General features: G+C 35.8%; 1 protein-coding gene across 1 annotated transcript; it reads right to left on the bottom strand.

Annotated features, from left to right (window-relative positions):
• Positions 1 to 129: 129 nt before the first annotated feature.
• skic2 (SKI2 subunit of superkiller complex) lies at positions 130 to 18,420 on the bottom strand. Its single transcript, XM_079878028.1, has 29 exons — positions 18,340 to 18,420; positions 17,943 to 18,064; positions 17,702 to 17,823; positions 17,488 to 17,605; positions 16,473 to 16,587; positions 16,313 to 16,387; positions 16,165 to 16,218; positions 15,906 to 16,063; positions 15,660 to 15,830; positions 15,418 to 15,563; positions 14,773 to 14,919; positions 14,583 to 14,667; positions 14,390 to 14,496; positions 14,152 to 14,298; positions 13,295 to 13,394; positions 12,974 to 13,186; positions 11,858 to 11,968; positions 11,652 to 11,763; positions 10,277 to 10,395; positions 8,494 to 8,625; positions 8,190 to 8,327; positions 7,235 to 7,339; positions 5,917 to 6,052; positions 5,658 to 5,784; positions 5,367 to 5,577; positions 4,616 to 4,726; positions 3,074 to 3,292; positions 1,450 to 1,590; positions 130 to 1,128 (listed from the first exon to the last, which is right to left on the bottom strand). The coding sequence occupies exons 1-29, from the start codon at positions 18,350 to 18,352 to the stop codon at positions 928 to 930; spliced, it is 3,756 nt and encodes a 1,251-aa protein (XP_079734154.1). The 5' UTR covers positions 18,353 to 18,420; the 3' UTR covers positions 130 to 927.
• Positions 18,421 to 18,544: the final 124 nt, after the last annotated feature.

Below are 18,544 nucleotides of genomic sequence, written 5' to 3'. Positions count from 1 at the left end.
GTTGGATTATATTGAGCTTCAAATAATTAAAATACATCTAAAAATCTAATCTTTTACATTTTCTGAAATTTAGCACTAGACTAACAAAAAGCTGTTTTATTTTGTATGGAAAGTGAAGGTATATTGATTACTACAGTCACAATGGATATTTATTTGTGAAATATTCATAATGGCTCTATCATAAACAGTTAATGTATTGAAAAGCAGAATAATACAGAAGTTGGTGTAAAATTATTGAGATAATTTGAAATTCAAAAAGTAATCAAATATTGAGGATTTGGAGAACCAAATGTAAAAGTTTAAGAATCAGTCATTGAAAAACACATTGATTATTCTCTTATCTGAATATTGGTGTATACATTTTAAATTAATAGAAATGTAAAAATCTTAAATGTCTATGGTGGTAACATCCCTGATTCATCTTAAAACTAATCCATGAATTTTTTTGTTTTTGTTTTGTACAGTATTCAATGATAAAAGGTGGATGCAGAGGGAGCAAAGAGCATCAAAAATATATAGAGAAAGGTCCTGCATGCCAAAAGTAAAATAAAAATCAGACCAAATCTCAGCAAAAATGTACAGATAGTGACACAAACATAGCAGTCATTTTTAAAATGATCACAAAGCAAAAGTTTCTATTTCTATTTTTCTGACAATATGGATGAAACCAGTGTTCCAGATACAGCTAATTTTATTGCTGTATAATTATTTACAGTTCATAACTGGTGTCAATCTCCATTTCATATTGAGATTACAATTTTGGTCAGGAGTGAGGAGCGTATCACTCCTTCACTCATACATGCATACTCAACTCAATGTAAACATGCACTCAATAATTCAAGTACAGATTCTTAGGTCCATATTCTGTACACTCTCTTTTACATCACACTCATCAACACACAAACACATTCTGCCTCCTCCTGTCTCTCAGTGTGTGTAGAGTGAGGCAGTGAACACAATGTCTCTGCGTATGGCCAGTGAGGCTCTTTCCATCTTGCTGCCCAGGACGGAGTCGCCTACAATGCGAGCAGCCTGTCTCACTTCCTTCAGGACCTCATCCAGCCTCTGGATACAGCGCACGATCGTGCCCTCCTGCACATCTGTCAGCGCGGCAATCTCAGCAAATGGCTACCAATGAAAAAAACACCATCATCAAAAAGAGGTATATGATCTTCTCTGTCCAAATATGAATATAGTTTATCTTTGATCAGACTTTCATATCATTGCATTACATGGATCTACATGTTTGTACAAATTGTTATTATAAGATAGATTATGCTAAATTAACTTTTTTTTTTTACTCACTCACTCACTCACAAAAAATAAATAAAAAAAATAAAATAAAAAAAATAATAATAATATATATGTATGTATGTCTGTGTGGGAGTAAAAAAAAAAGAAATTATATATATATATAATTTCTTTATTTGTTTTAAGGTCAGTGCTCACCATGCCTCTTGCCCAGCAATACACAACCTCAGTCAGGCCAAACTTGAACTGGGCCACAAAGTCTTCAGCAGTTTGACCTATCCCACAATCCCTCTGCAGATCACCAATACGTTGTGCTACACAGAGTACTTGATTGATGCCCTAGGAAAGCAAGAGAATAAGAGAAACATGATATGCATTATATTAGATATTATGCAATGTTTTAATTACATACACTACCATTCAAAAGTTTGGGGGCAGAATGATTTTTGTATTATTTTATTTTTACAGAAATGAACACTTTCATTCAGTAAGGACGCATAAATTAAACCTATTAATTGATTGAAAGGCCTAAAATGTGTATCGTTTTGTGTATTATTCATAGTGAGATCTCTTAGTGTAGCACTGCGTCAGTCTGTTTTGTCCAGTGCTCCACTCTTGTCTCCATCTGCTGTCTAAGTGCTTACACAACTAGAGCAAGACAGGCAATGTAGTCATGCAGTCAGACTGTGGCTACATTACCTGTACGCCCTCACCTCACAGCGTTTCAACCGCAAGAGCATTTTCACATTGGTTTACAAGCCACTGTCAACTATAAAACTCTTGTGTGCTTATCAGTCTAGTGTCATGACTTATTCACTGTCCCTTTAAAGCAATTCCATGTTTCTGGGCCGTTCGACAACACACACCGGCATGTTCATCTGCGACTGCATCCTTTGCTAAAGGCATAAAGCAAAGAGGCCAGACAGCATCCATTACATTCTTATGCACATCTCTTGGGTGTTGAGCTCACAGAGCTGTACAAATTTACATCCATCCATAAACATGATGACAAGAATATCTGATGCGTTATATTCTAATGGCAGTGGGCTCAGATAAAATGCTTGAAGCGTTTTAGATGAGCGTACTGAATTAGGTTACTTGTGTGATTCATACAATTTCCTCAGCTTTTAATCTGTGGCTTGAACAAGTATTAAATGTTACATTGGCTTTAAAGTGCCCCATTCTGCTTTTTCAGATATGTTATACAGCTGTGTAAAGGTCTGCAAAGTTTCAAAAGATCAAAGTGCACAATAAATAAGATTTTGTCTCCTAAAAGAAAGAAATGATTCTGAACTGCCTGAAACAAGTCCTGTCTTATTTCCTGCATGAACCTACATAGGTTTTCAACAAATTAGCATAATGCCAGCCTATAGTCTTCATTAGCTGCACACGAACAATGTCTACTTTGATCTGCTTTTAAACACTGTAGTTGTAGTTGAGGCCTGCAAAAGTTTGGTTTGGCGACGCTATCATTACTGTTCGTATCCCTGTATAGAAGTGCTAAGGAAGCCTCTAGAACTGAAACTCATATATGATAATGGGCGTTTTGTTTCCAACACATGCTGTAAGTGGTAGACCAATCACAAAAGACTGGGCCATTTGACCAATCAGAGCAGAGTAGGCTCTCAGAAAGGCGGGGTTTAGAATAAGAAAATGTATGCGTTTTTTGAAATAGCATAATAATGCTATTACAATGTATTACAATGATATTTTAGATTTAAACTTAGTACATTTATTTTCCAGTCCTGGGATCAAAATATGAACTATTTCCAGGTTTTTCCTTGACCGTGGGAATGCGGTTGTGAGCAGAGAACTGCTTTACCTCCTGTAGCGTGTTGGTGATGTGCGGGTCTATCTGGGTGTTTTGTGTGAAGATGAGGCAGGACAGCAGGGCGGCGCTCTCCTCAGGTGCGAGAGGACTCAGAGTGTTCTCAAACAGGAGTTCAGTCAGTAACAGCTCATGACTGCTGATCTGACACGCCACACGTCCCTTCAGCTGAACCGCCCCAGTGCTGTCCACATACTGCAGAGCTTCCAACACCTGGGAATACAGTACTATACTGTTATCACTGACTGTTTCAAATATCCATGATATTTGCAGACATTTAATGGTGATACTTAACACAAAAAAAAACAGGTGAACAAAGAATAGCACAAAATATCAATGACTATCAGTATTGGCCATTCTTAATGATTTAAATGATCAATTCTGGCCTGATTAAGAATACTGGATGTAAATGATATTTTTTAAATTAAACAGTTTACACATTTCTGTCCCAGGTTTTAAAAGCAATTCACTGTTATCTTTTTTTTTTTTTTTTTTACTGTACATATAATAAGGGTTTAATGCCAGATATAACTTGAAACTTCAAGGGATAGTTCACCCAAAAATGAAAATACGGTCATTTACTTAATCACTCTCTTGTCGTTCTAAAGCTGCAAGACTTTCATTCATATTCAAAAGCTATTTTTGATGAAACCTGAGAGATTTCTGTCCCTCCATTGAAAGTAAATCCCATCAAAAAAATCAATAAAGAGAACGTGAAAGTAATCCATAAGGCTCCTGAACAGACATGATCGTTTTATATGATGAACAGATTTAATTCAGGCTTTTATTCACATAAAAACTTCGATCAAAGCATGTACATCAGGGCTTAATGCTAGGGATTTTTTCTACTGGCCAGTGGTTTGAATTTTTACTTGCCCTGCCACAAAGTGAGTAATAAATAATTAAAACAATTGTTATTGTTTTCATTGTTTTTGACCCATTTAACCTTGTATTCTAATGAATAAGATACAGATACCAGTAAATTTCCAATTTCGATACCAAAAGCAAAACTACTAGCCTAAGCAATACATTTCAAACATTATTAAAGACAAGTAAATAGTCAGAAATAAAAAAAACTAAAACAAACTACAAACAATAACACAAAAATTTCAAGTGCAAGAAGATGCGAAAGAGAACGCAATTCAGTAATCCCACACTGTCTGAGAGGCGTAAAAATCGCTAGAATATTTTAATTGGCGTGACTAAAAAATTTGCAAATAATAAACGACAGTGACAATTCTTTCTCTGTCCCAAGCGTCTTTCACATTGGCCCTGGGGGCATCGGGCACTACCAGGCAGTCCTTATTGTTGAGCCCTGTACATAGCGCACCACATTATATGTGAATAAAAGCTTAAATTAAATAAGTAATTGATGACAGAATTTAAATTTTTGTGTGAACTATACAGTACCTTTAAGCTTTAAGTCTATGAGTCTATGTCTGTATGTCTATATATATATGAAACTCTTGTTAATAATTTCATAACTGTATGTAAAAGAATGTATTACTTTGCTAGGTGGACTGCAGGTGAACTGACCTTGATTCTCTGATGGTACTCAGGCAACAGTGTCAGGGACTGATCAGACACCAGGAACAGAAGCCGATCAAGCTCTTCCTGTACACTCATCCTCTCCTGAACACGTGCAAACTGAGCGAGATATTCACAGAGAGAGAGAGAATATGAAAATGACAGTGAGAGAGAGCGCGAGTTTATCACCACTCCATCATCAGCACACTGCAGAAGGTCTTCTGGAAGTGATTACTGAGAGCTAATGAGACACATCCTTATTCCGCCCTACCAGTCACACTCAATAAATGAGAGTCTGTGCACTTGGGAGAGTTGCTGTGCCAAATTACTAAATATGGATGAGAAAATACAGGACACATTTGAATTAGAAATAAGATTTTTCCTTGTGTTTGCACAGTGGATTTTGACCTAAAACAGCAGGAAAAACACTACCAAACAAAGGTTTGGGGTCTGTAAGATTTTTTTTATGATTTTGAAATAAGTCTCTTAAGCTCACCAAGGCTGCATTTATTTGATCAAATATACAGTAAAAACAGAAATATTGTGAAACATTATTACAATTTAAAAGAACCGTTTTCCATTTGAAAAATATATTTAAAAATGTAGTTTTTTTCGATCAATTTAATGTTTTGATCAATTTAATGTTTCCTTGTTGAATACAAGTATTCATTTCTTTCAAAAGAAGAAAAAAATCTTACTGACCCCAAACATTGGACAGTAGTGTATGAATGTGACACATGAGTATGATAAACAGACAGACCTGTTCAGTGAAGGTGGGCGAGTGGATACAGTGGAAGTCCTTTAGACAGTCCTGTAACACTCGTTGCCTCATCACTCCTTCCACCACATCCACACCCTTCAGGTGCAGGTCATTCACGGGGTCAAAGGTTGTAATGCCCATGGGATTGGCCTCGGCCAATCGCAAGAGCTCTTGAGTTGCTGTAGAAATAGCCTGACCTGGTGGATCAAGTCTAGGAAGGGAATTTTCATTTATTCAAAGCCACAGTTCAACGAATGCAAATTCGCTCACAGATTTGAGCCAGATACACACCTGAAGCGTGGCTGCTGTCTTTTATTGTAGTTGTCGATGATTCTCTCTGGAATGACCTTGAGGGTTTTGGTTGTGATGGCAGAGATGTCCTGCAACTTCAGTTTCTGCACCGTATGACTGCAGGGTCCTACACAGAGATACACCGTAAATTAAACTTTTACAACAAAAGATGTTGAAAACGTAAATGTGGTGTTCATGACGACACCCTCCAATTTACTGTGTGTGTGATGTGATGCTGTGTGTGTATGTGTCTGCTTACCCTCTGGAATAAACAGTGCAGTGCTGTAGATGGAAAGTAAGACTTTATTAGACTGATCATCACCCGCCGACTCCTCATTTCCCTTCTCACAGATAATGAGAGCGGTGAATGTACGATTTACTGCATCACTGGACACCTATGGGAGGAGATGATAATGAGATGATCGAAAATACACTACTGTAAGATTTTTTTACTTTAAAGAAATGAATGCTTTTATTCAGCAAGGATGCATTCAATTACTGTCAAAAGCGACAGTAAAGACATTTATAATGTTACAAAAGATTTCCATTTTAAGTAAATGCTGTTCTTTTAAACATTCAATTCATCAAAGAATCTTGGGAAAAAAATATCACAAACTGTTTTTACTGCATTTTTGATCAAATAAATGCAGCCTTGGTGAGCATAAGAGTTATTTCAAAAATATAAAAGAAAATTGGTAAGACCTTATATTAACATACACATATTCTAACAGAAGAGATTAGACCAGCCCCTACTCTGTTTTATCACTCCTGTATTTCCATTCTATATTTGAGTCTGATACTGCTTTGCTACTCCTGTTTTACTATTTTATATATAAGTCTGATACTGTTTTGTCACCCCTGTTTTAAGGTTTCGCTTAGCTTTGCTGCTCTTATTTGTGTTTTATGTGTTGTTATGCAGGTCTTACTATCTTTTAATCTGGTTGTTCTGTAAAGCACTTTGGTCAGCCTAGTGGCTGTTGTAAATGTGCTATACAAATAAAGTGAACTTGAACTTGACATTCAATATTAATTAGTTGCTTTTTAGCATGCATATTACTAGCATACTGGCTGTTTATTTGTACGTATAAAGCACATTTTAATGCCTTATTCTGTATGACCCTATTCTACAACTAACAGACCATTAACTGAGAGTTTTCCTTGAATAAACTACTAATTACTGCTTATTGATAATAAGTAAAGCAGTTGTTGTACATGAATTACGATCTTAATATGCTTTGCTCAGTATGAGCCTTATAAGGCAGTAGTACCACAAGAATAGTCATTCTCCCTTAATAACATTTAATACTTAATTTCTGCTAATAAGTACTAATAAACAGCCAATATGCCAGTAATATGCATGCTAATAAGCAACTACTTTATAATGAATATGTGTAACTTAATATAAAGTGTTACCAAAAAATCTTACCCATCCCAAACTTTTGAATGGTAAGTAAGTGGCTCATCTTTCCCCACTCACCCCTACTGAATACGTGAAAGTGTCAATGGCCATTGTTGCAGATCTGTGTTTATGTTGTTTATGACACTGAGTAAAATGTGTTCATTATGCAATCACACACCTGTAGAATGACTCCCAGGGCATTGTGATGCTGGCTGTTGTTCACCATCACCACCCTCCCCACAGACAGGGCTTTGAGTCCATTTACTGACTCCAGCACAGCTCGCTGCCACACACACACACAGAACGACTGTCAGTAATGTGTATATTACAAACAGAAAAATGATTTATAAGAAATAAATGGTGAAAACTAAAATTATTGCCAATCAGTGATGGATAAATTCTGACTAGTTCTGCTGAGAACTGGTATGGGGAAAATCATATTTGCCATAAAAAAATAAAATAAATACAAATCAAATTCGATAATTCACTAAATAAATAAAATATTTTATAAATGCAACAAATGAATAAAACTAAAAGTGAATTAAATTAATATACTATACGAATAACAAAATTATAATAATGATTATATGAATACATTTTAAATAGTGTATAGAAATAATAATTTGTCAATATTAAAAACAAATTTGGATAATACTTGTAAATCTTTCTTGACTGAAGTGGTCTGGTGGTCCTGAAAGCACTTGATTGGTCTGACTGCTCTTCATTTTTTATAATAAAAAATTATAATATTAATAATAATAATAATACAAAAAATAAAAAGATACAATTTTAATAAATTCTATAAACCTAACACACCACATTTTTATGGCGGCTACAGTGTTATTCATTTTTGTTCACATTTGTTGTTTAAGCTAGCAAAATATTACCATAATGGCAGTGTCGTTTAAAAAAAAAAAAAGTAAATAATTTACATTTTATAATCTAATAATTTTTATTAAATCATATAATATAAATTTAAATCAACAATATAACATCATAAATTCAACTAAATGCTGTGAATCTAATGTCTAAGTGTGTGCAGCTAGTGTGGTATACAAGTACACTGTTCATTCAAGATAGTGTGTGTGTGTGTGTGTGTGTGTGTGTGCGCGTGTGTGTGTGTGTGTGTGTACCTGCAGGGTCTCTGTGGTGATGCGCAGCTCTGTGATGGTGTGGTAATATGACAGTAAATCAGATAACTGCCCCTCTGTGTCCAGCGGAGGGAGAGAGGAGAGCGTGTTTCTCAGCTCAGTTATTCTCTTCTCATGAGTCTGAGAAACACAAAACAGAAATGACTTGGCTAACCGAAAGAATTTCAAAACATTTCATCACATACTTCATATTTCAGCCTTTTTGTAAGATTAAATTACTGGGGCATGCAAACCCCACAGACATTTCATCGTCACCCAGGGGCTGGTGGGAAATGAGGCCGTTTACCTGCGTATCCCTGTGGTTCTCAGAAAAGCTCCTCCTCATCATGTCGGTAACCCTAAGGGCCTCCACACGCAGCAGATTTAGGATCATTGTGTAGGTCAGTCTGAACTGAGACTGCAGCACTGTCGGTTTCCCCTGACACAGGAAAAAAGCATACATTATTGCCATCTCTCTGTGCTCTTGAATATTTAACTAATCATCCATTAGCTTTGATTGCCAATATTTTAGATATAGTAATGGCATAGCCTTTACTAATGGCATAGCCTTACAAACAAATAAAATAACATCGCCTTACATAGCCTTAATGGCATAGCCTTACAAACAAATAAAATAATAACTGGCTTCAAAATATGACAAATAATAGGACACAATGTAAGGATGTGTACACATCGTGCCTCTTTGGAAATGGGAGTTGAAATTCAGAGGAGGTCCAATCACCAGCGGCCCTTGACAACACACTGCACGTTATTACAGCATCAGCTGCTGTTGCCATGATGTCCATGACATGGAGCTGATCATCACACAGATTACTGGCCCATCTGAGAGAACCTGCACTGATACTCATCCTGCACAGACTGGGTCAAACTCATTTTGTTTTGTTGTTTTATTAACTGGTTTATTACTTGCTAAACCAACTAGATTATTACATTTTCTGCCTATGAAAAACTCATCGCCATGTTGCTAGGATGATGTTTTTGATTGCCAGGATATTGCTATTTGGCTTAGTATTTTAATCTTGTTACTAAGTTATTGTTAGGTGCTTTCTTACTGATCCAATTCCAAAATGGCGAGGTCTTTACGATATTAGTCTGTAGATATGGTTCACTTGCATCAATGTAAGTCTATGGGATTTATTTGCCCACTTGATCATCTTCCAGGTAAAAAATGGATTTACACTTGTTCCTAAAAGTGTTGTTACTGTTAACTGAAAACTAATACTAAAAACTATTAAAAGTAATTTTCGGTACTTGAAATAAAGCTGAAATAAAAATAATCATTAATTATTAGACAAAAAAATAAAATAAAAAAAACGAAAATTAGAAATGTTGCCTTGGCAGCTAACTGAAATTAAAAAAAAGTTGAAGTACTAAAATTGAAACAAAAATGTATTAAAGCTAAAAAAAAGAAGAAGAAAAAAGACAGAAGCACATAAAAGTACTAAAACTTAAAATAAAATTTAAATGATAAATACCAGAATATTATATACATAGATTATATTATAATATTTATACTATAGGACTATAATAAAATCACACTGGTTCACAACTTAAAGTATTAAAAAACACTAAACATCAGCTCTGAAGTCTGTGGGTGCCATGTGGAGAGCAAAATGACAACAATACCAGTGAACCCTGGTGAGTTTTGTGCTGGAATGACAGTGTATTGAGTCAATAAACCAGGTTCAGGGGTTAATAGATTGAACAGCCGTGATTGGACAAAACAGCTCCAGCAGGCTGGACACTAATGAAGAAGAGCCCATTCACCCACACTCGATCCACAAGAGGATGACAGAAGTGCACTCACAGGCTGCATGACTCTAAAAAAGGACATTTGTATTTGGCTCCACATTGAACAATCAGATTGCGGTTTACAAAGAGGAGCTGGGATATCTCATCAGATCATAGAAAAGCCTAGTGGAATTGAGGGAGTTTAAAAGTAAAAAAAGGGGGAATTTACCAGCTATGGACAAAATAATGGATTTTTTTCAGACAAATGTAAAAAGAATCATCAGCAGTGAGGCCTCGGACACGACCTGAAGGTGTTTAATGCAGAGTGCAGTACTGACCAGCATCATGGCGTGGAGGTCTCCCATTTCATGAACTCCAGCCTTACAGAGAATGATGACGGTCCCTGTAGCATCCAAACCCCTTCTGCCAGCACGACCTGCCATCTGAATATACTCACCTACACACACATGCATTTATATAGATCAACTGGAACCGGTAAGATTTTTGCCATTGTGACAATATTTCTATGACAATTAACCAACAATTAAAATAATCATACATTTAGTACAACAAATACTATCATTAACATTTTGGAGGTCAGTAAGGTTGTTTTTAAAATAAATTAATACTTTTGTTCAGCAAGGACGCATTAAATTGATCAAAAGTGACAGTAAAGTCACTTTTTTTTTTAAGTTCATTTGAACTTTCTATTCATCAGAGAATCCTGGAAAAAGTTTCCACAAAAATATTAAGCAGCAAAAATTAAGCGTAGCGTCAGTTCTGGCAGGTCACGTAAGTCAAGCTCGCATCAGCTGACTCTCAGCTGATACACGTCTACCTATAGGAATAAGACGCCTATATCACAGTATGCATATATAAGCTCCTTCAGTATTATCAGCAGCTATCGCGTTTCTCAGGAGCTAATTACCCTCCTCCATCCCCAGCTCCTCCTCTCGTCAGTCAGGATTTGGCATTCTGATTCCCCTTGAATCAGAATAAATTCTCCAATTATGTACTTTAAAATCTTGAATTAACGATATCTGCATACATTCATGTTGGTTCTGTTCTGTTTAAAATATAATTAAACTAATTTTGATTTTGGGGTGAAACATGACCCAGACATGTTCTTGATACGATTTGTAACATTTTCCCAAATATTTCATGAATATTTTGTGTCTTCGATGCAAACAGGGCCATGTACTCTCAAATGTGTGCTTTGACTTTAAAAGAGGCCAGCTATACTCTCTCTCTCTCTCTCTCTCTCTCTCTCTCTCTCTCTCTCTCTCTCTCTCTCTTCCCTTTTTTATACACACTATTATTAGAAGAGATTTGAACAAACTCAAGCATCTCTCCCACGCACATCAAAGGCCTCCTGCTGTGTTTCCCTAGTCTCACTGCAGTCCAGTCACATGTGCACAAACATCTGCACTACCTCAGCATAATTAATCTGCTCGTTCATTAGAGATGGCTAATTCATCAAACACCTGGCCATTGGCAGCACCTGTCTGCCTGTAGCGTCTCTGCCAACAAGTATCTGACATCTTTTTATAATGTCTATTATTATGATAATACAAAATAATTATCATTTTAAATTAGAATAACTGCAACAGGCATGCTAAGGTGATGCAAGTGAGGGTATATTTGGACATTAACATCTAACGACAGGCACATCATTGTTTGTAATGTAAGGCAGTAAATGAGATGTGTTTTTACCGGGTAGCAAGTTTCTGAAACCTGTTCCGTCGTGTTTGCGGATGCTGTCGAACACAACGGTTCTGGCGGGCATGTTCACACCCATGGCAAACGTCTCTGTAGCAAACAGCACCTAAAGAGAGAATAGCTGCAAGTCACCAACTCTATCCTTAATCGGATTTCTTTAATCAAATAAAGCTTGTATTAAACAAGTCCATAAGACAAACCTTTACTAAACCTTTGGAGAAGAGCATCTCAATAACCTCCTTCAGGATTGGCAGGATGCCACTGTGGTGAACACCAATCCCTCTCTTTAGCAAATCACGCATCAACAGGATCTGTGATGACAAAATTACACTGATATACACCATAACTGTATTAAAATTACTTTGAAGGTTTCATTATACACATACGTATCATGGTGGATGTTGACAAGGCCAATTACATTTTTCTTAATTTAGTAATTTTTGTATCATCCACCTAGTTATTATTAATAACTACACCACTCTTTTTTTTATTATTTACCAAGAATTTTGTAAAAGTATAATGCATATTTTTGGTTTTCAAATCATTTTTCTCTGAATTTTCCAAATACATTTGAAAAAAACATTCAGTTAGAGTTTATATTAGGTGTCTTAATATTTACTTAGAGAAGAAATATCGTTAGGTACAATGTTCTTCAATTGTTAATGTTGTACTGTAAAACACTTTTGCTATTGAGGTGGGATCTGGGTGAGTTTAGGGACAGGTTTTGTGGTACGGTTAAATTTAAGGTACAGCTAAATACATGCAGGTGTTTTTTAAATATAAGTAGAATGTAAAACATGTATCTATTAAATTATTCATTTAAATGTTATTACATAGTAGCTAAAGGCACTTGATATAAAGTGGGTCTAAACATTCAAATTGAAAACAACTAATAATTTCACAATATTGGTGTATTTCCTTGATTGACACTTCTTTCACAAACATTAAGAAATCTTACCAACACCAAACATTTAAATGCTAGACAAGTACATAATATATCAGTTATAGGAATGGGATTTTTTACATTGCAGTTTACATGTTACTGAAAGGGAGTTTAATTGTGATGTACAAAACATCTTACGTTTCCTAAAATAGGCTGGATTTCTTAAAATAAGTGTAATTTTTCATTCAAATCTTTCTTTTGATGTTGGGTTAAACATTTATGTTTAAATGATTTTCTTTGTGTAAAATAAGTGTCGATTCAATTTCAGCATTTCTTTTTGTTATTAAATCAGCATTACATCGACCATTAGCCACCTTGTTTTCCAGATATCTGCATTATCCAATGGAAAACTCTTGGTGGAAATCTCATGTACCTGCGGTAACTGCCGATCGGCTCCTCTCAGCCTCGTCAGGCTCTTCTGGAGGAACGAGTGTATCTCGCTCTTCTCTATGGAGCTGGTGAGGTCCAGAGAGGTCAAAGAGCGGGCGTTTTCATCGCAGCGTGTCCGAGAGAACGTGAACGCCACAACTGGAGTCTGCTGCCTCTGAGACAGATAGTTCAGCAGCGTCTGCCACACTGATCGATCCTGACGGAGCAAGCAGAAAACATAATAAAAACACTGTTTCTGGAAATAGAGACCTGTTATGTTAGATAATTGATTTAAAAGGAAATGACGAAAGGTACAGACACTGACCTGACTGGCTGTAGTGTTGTGCTGTGATACGTTCTTTGAGCCAAAAGACTGCGCATGTTTACTTGTGCGTTCCTTCTTGGCGTCCACTGCCGCATAGTAGCTGAAAAACAAAACATTTGTTTCAGTTGAAATGAATTCACAGGAGCCCTTTGCTATAATTTTGCAACACTTTCTTCAAAAGTCCATCTAAAATGATAGTCTAAAAACGTTAATCTAGGTTTCTTGAGGTATAAACAATCATCATTTAGTATTCTACACCTTATTCAACACTCTTTCTGACTTGTATTTACTAAATAAATACATTTGAGTTATTTTATCTTCATTTTAGATTAAGAATAAGCTTAAAATAGCCCATTACAATGAAGAAATCAATCAATCAAACAAGCAACTAGATGAACATTGCAAACACATTACAATATTAATTGATTTAGTATTATTAATAATAATAATAATCTGAAATCGAAGTTTACAGTCTCTATTTTAAGTTAACTTTAATTTTATACAATTCTAACTTGAATTTATGACCTCTGCATATCAGTTATATTACTGTCTTTTTAATTAGGGCAGGCCAAGTTATTGAATAACTGAATATTGGTATTTTTGAATAACCCATTTTTGCAGCCGAGTTTCAATAAATGATCTGGGTAGACTGGGAAATATATGAGGCAACACCGCCAGCACAACTGTTTTCAACACTGATAATAATAAAAAAAAGTGTTTCTTGAGTAGTGAATCAACATATTAGACTGATTTCTAGAAGGATCATGTGACACTGAAGACTGGAGTAGTGGCTGCTGAAAATTCATTTTTGCCTTTACAGAAACAAACACTATTAAAATAACCGGCCAGGAATGTACCCTTTAGTGAGGAAGTTTCCAGAGGGGTCCAGCAACAGGAAGAGCTCTTTCTGAGTCTTGGTGCTGTTGCCGGTGTAGAGATGGTGCTCTAGAGGAACAGGCCTCTTAATTGTGCTGATCACATAGATGTGCCGTTTCTTGATTCGCCTGAGGAAAGAGAAAACACTCAAACTATATGATCTATACAATTTTAAAAGCAGGATAAAATTCAGTTTCATGGCTTTGAGAATACACACACCCGATCCATTCACTGAACTCCACTGCGTTAGGCACCGTGGCACTCAGCAGGATGATGCTAACATGTTCTGGCAACATGATGAGAACTTCCTCCCACACCACTCCTCTCTGAGAAACAACAACAGCATATGAGATCCGAATGCAGTAAAGAGAAAAGCAAAACTGAACTAGATTTTATTTTGTGAATTCATCACCTCTGCATCATTGATATAGTGAACCTCATCAAAAATGACCCATTCCAGATCTCGAATGACCTCTGACCCGTTATAGAGCATAGATCTGTTAGGAGGAAGACATACCGATTGACAAAGATAGTCAAAAAATTCATTCACATGACAAACTAAGAATTATAAGTGACATGAAGGCTTTCTATTGTATAATCACCTCAAAATCTCAGTGGTCATGATGAGACAAGAGGCTTCAGGATTCAGCTGGACATCTCCAGTCAAAAGTCCCACGTCACCGAACGTGTTCTTGAAGTCCCGGAACTTCTGATTGGACAAAGCCTTAATGGGGGATGTGTAAATGGTCCTGTCAGGAGGAACAGTCATTTTAGAGTGGGCCATAAATCTAATGTCACAGTAAGGCAAGCTTCGATATAGCACATTTCATACACAATGGTAATTCAAAAAAAAGCTTTATATCAACATGATTTAAAAAAATGATCACAATTGAAAATAAATGAAAATTGATTTAAAATGTACACTACCTTTCAAAAGTTTGTAGGTATGCTTGTTTTTTAAAAATAATTTTTTAATGAAATTAAAAGCAGCAGATTTCAACATAGATAATAATAAGAAATGATCAGCAAATCAGAATGATTTCTAAAAGCTGCTGGAAATTCAGCTTCGCCATCACATGAATATATAACATTTAAAAATATTTTCAATATTTTTATAATATTATAGTTTTTTACTGTATTTTTAATCAAATAAATGCAGCCTTGGTCAGCATAAGAGACTTCTTTTAAAAAAACATAAAAAGAAATAAAATTATGCAATCAGTAGACATTGGGTCTCACATACACACCTGGTCATGTGTTTCTGGGAAAGTGCAATTGCGTATTCAGCCACCACGGTCTTGCCTGCTGAGGTGTGGGCTGCAACAAACACTGACTCATGAGCTTCGAGTCGGAGAATAGCCTGCTTCTGAAACACGTCCAGCTCAAAGGGATACTGAGACGGGGCAGGAATTGAGAAAAAACAACCCCAATAAACAAACCTTTATTTTACTGAAATCTTAAAAATCATGTGCATACACTAAGTTCTGACCTTGAAGGCTGGATTAGGGATACGTTTGTAGAAGTCGTCACAGGGTGAGGTGATATCCACAGGAATGGCCCATTTTTTATTGTCTCCCTTGTCTTCCACCTGAGGTTTCTTCTTTTGTTCAGTCAGACTTACAGTGTTCGCTGGAGGCTGAGAAGGAGTGTTGCCCGAATCCTGAGGAGAACATATCTTGAAAATGACAAAACAAACACAACTATGTTGGGAATCCTTTCTCAAAGTTATACACACTTTAATTCCCAGGTCCTCCAGGCTGTTAGTTCTGGGAAGTTTAACGGTCTCCTCTTTTTGTGACGCTCCCTCTTTCTCCTCTGGCAGAGCGTCAAGGACATCATCAAATGTCAACAGGAGTGACAGCAGGTTCACCTCACTCTTCATGGTTCTGGCTTCTAAAGACATTAAAAGAGCACAGTTTTGGATTGAAATGCACAACCTAAAGTGGGATGATGACATGGTAATACACATTGAGAGAAGAATAATGAAACCAGACCTTTGTCACTGAAGTCCATACCAGCCTTCAGCCCTGGAGGAACCGTCAACAAATCTAAGACAAGAAACAAACGGTCAAAGTTTATTTTTCTCTCTCTCTCACACTCACAAATGATTGTGTACTGAGAAACACAAAACAGATCACCAACCTTTCTCAAAGTCAATGTCTTCTTCCAGCTCTGACTTTTTCTTAATCTGCTCTAACGTTAGTTCCTCCATTCCGCCTGCACAAGAGACAGCAGAGTTTAAAAACTGGATCTTATTTTAAACAGAATTATGAGACATTTATTTAAATATGAACCACCGCACCTGGCAGAAAAGGATAGTTTGTGTTACTCCCTCTCAGGCTCTCTGATGGAGGTCCAGGCTGTCTTTGTAATGAGAGAGAATTTTTTGCAGACAACCCCGTGTCCTCTAATAACACCTGACATAATGAAAACAACAACAACAATAATTATATACATTATAAAAAGTTGCATTAGATTAGAAAGAACATTTTCTGTGATATCAGGCAAACAGCAAAAATAATGATTGCTTTACATTGACAGCTTTCCATTGGCTGGGCAAACAAATAGCCCCGCCTCAAACTGACACCCCTGGTTGATTGAGAAGATGCCATGTTGGGACATTCAAATAAACAAAGTATTATTTTTATGAAATAAGAATTTCTTTGCAAAATCAGCCTAGTATTATTTTTTTGTTATTATTTTTTTATTATTCTGTTTATTTATAAATGTAGTTTTGTTGTAAGTTTAAGTTTTAGTAATTTTGTTAGGTGATTTTGTGCTTTGTAATAGTTTTTGCATTTGTATAAAAATATTTTTTAATTAGCTTTACAATAAAGTTCCATTTGATAACCTTAATTAACCACATTAATGAACATGGACTATCAAATAAAATTTATGCATGTATTAATCTTAGTTAATGTTATTTCAATATTTACTTACTATTATTTAATGAACCTGAGTTCTGTTTTTTTTTTATTAACAAACATTAACAAAGATTAATGAATACTGTAACAAACATTTTGCTCAATGTTCATTAATGTAAGATAAAGAATTATTCAACTAGCGTTAAGTAATGAGACTTAATTGTAAAGTGTTACCAATTTATATTTATTTCAGTGAAACCATTTTATATTTATTTCAGTTTTAGTAATTTTAGTACTTCAACTTTTCTACAACATTACTATTTTATTTCAGCTTTATTTCAATTAACCTAAATTATTTTTTAGATAGTTTTAGTTACCAATAACAAACTATCTTTGAATATTAAGCTGTTATAGGAAAATAAACACAATGTAGTAGATGTTTTCCCGTGTTACCTCAGTGAAATCCAGCAGCATGCCGGTGGTGGGATCTCTGACCACAGACAGACCAGAGTGCAGTGGAGACAGGGAGCAGTGCAGGAGAGAGTCCACCTCTTTGTCCCTCTTACTTATCCTAAAGGACAAATTTGTAATAGACAAAACGAATTAAAAATATGAAATGCATGTTACAAAGACAAGCGCTATCTTCTGAATACGTTTCATTTCATACTTAAGGAACTTGTGGAAGGCATCATCTACATCATGTACTGGGAGCCAAGCAGGATCTCGCAGGAAACGCTTTTCTACCTCTGTTTTTAAGTCCAGACAAGTAGGAGGAAGCCCATGAGGGAGCTGAAAAAGATTACAGAATGTAAAACAGAATGAATACAAAAAGTGTTACTTTAATATAAATATATTAGCTCACACACACATGAATAGTGTTATCATTTTAGTATGAATAAATTACTAACTGTGCTGTGTGGAGGCAAGGGTTTGTTTTTGGGCAGTGGGTGTGTGATGAGCTCAAATCTCCCAGAACAGCCCATCTCCAGCAGAGACAGGGGCAAATCATTAGGACCAACTGGGGGCAAATCTACAGACAGAAGAGAACAGCAGTTCATCAGTACCGCTGCAATTAGAGGCAAATGCAAAGACTACAATCTGGCGTGACACCAAAAATCATATAAAAAACATTGGGCCATTACTGTCAAATGTAGTTAACAATGTAGTTGCTGAGTTGGCTGTAATATGAGCGACTTATGACACAAAGCAGGTAAATGCTGAGCTGGCTGCTGGTGATATTATTATACTACGACAGGAAACCACGCAGAATTACATACATAAACAGTACTGTTATATTTTTCATACCTATTTTGTCCATGTTACTCTGCAGTTCTTCAGTAAAGTTTCAGTCCTGCAGGAAGCTGCGCAGAACTAAAGGGACGGAAGTTTTTTTTGATTATTATTATTATTTGTATTTAGTACTTTTCAACATAATGGTCTATGTACGTGATCTAAAATAAATGTGCGTTTTTAACGCATTTAAAAATGGGTAAAATTAAAAATCGTTATG

The sequence above is a fragment of the Squalius cephalus genome, assembly GCF_949319135.1.
Source record: "Squalius cephalus genome assembly, chromosome: 8".
NCBI lineage: Eukaryota > Metazoa > Chordata > Actinopteri > Cypriniformes > Leuciscidae > Squalius > Squalius cephalus.
This window is presented reverse-complemented; position numbering and strand designations above follow the sequence as displayed.

Coding starts and splice junctions, on each gene's coding strand:
- skic2 (XM_079878028.1), bottom strand. Junction 5,785..5,916: donor TGCACTGTTTATTCCAGAGG/GTAAGCAGACAC, acceptor ATCTCTGTGTAG/GACCCTGCAGTCATACGGTG. Junction 1,591..3,073: donor TCACCAACACGCTACAGGAG/GTAAAGCAGTTC, acceptor TTGCTTTCCTAG/GGCATCAATCAAGTACTCTG.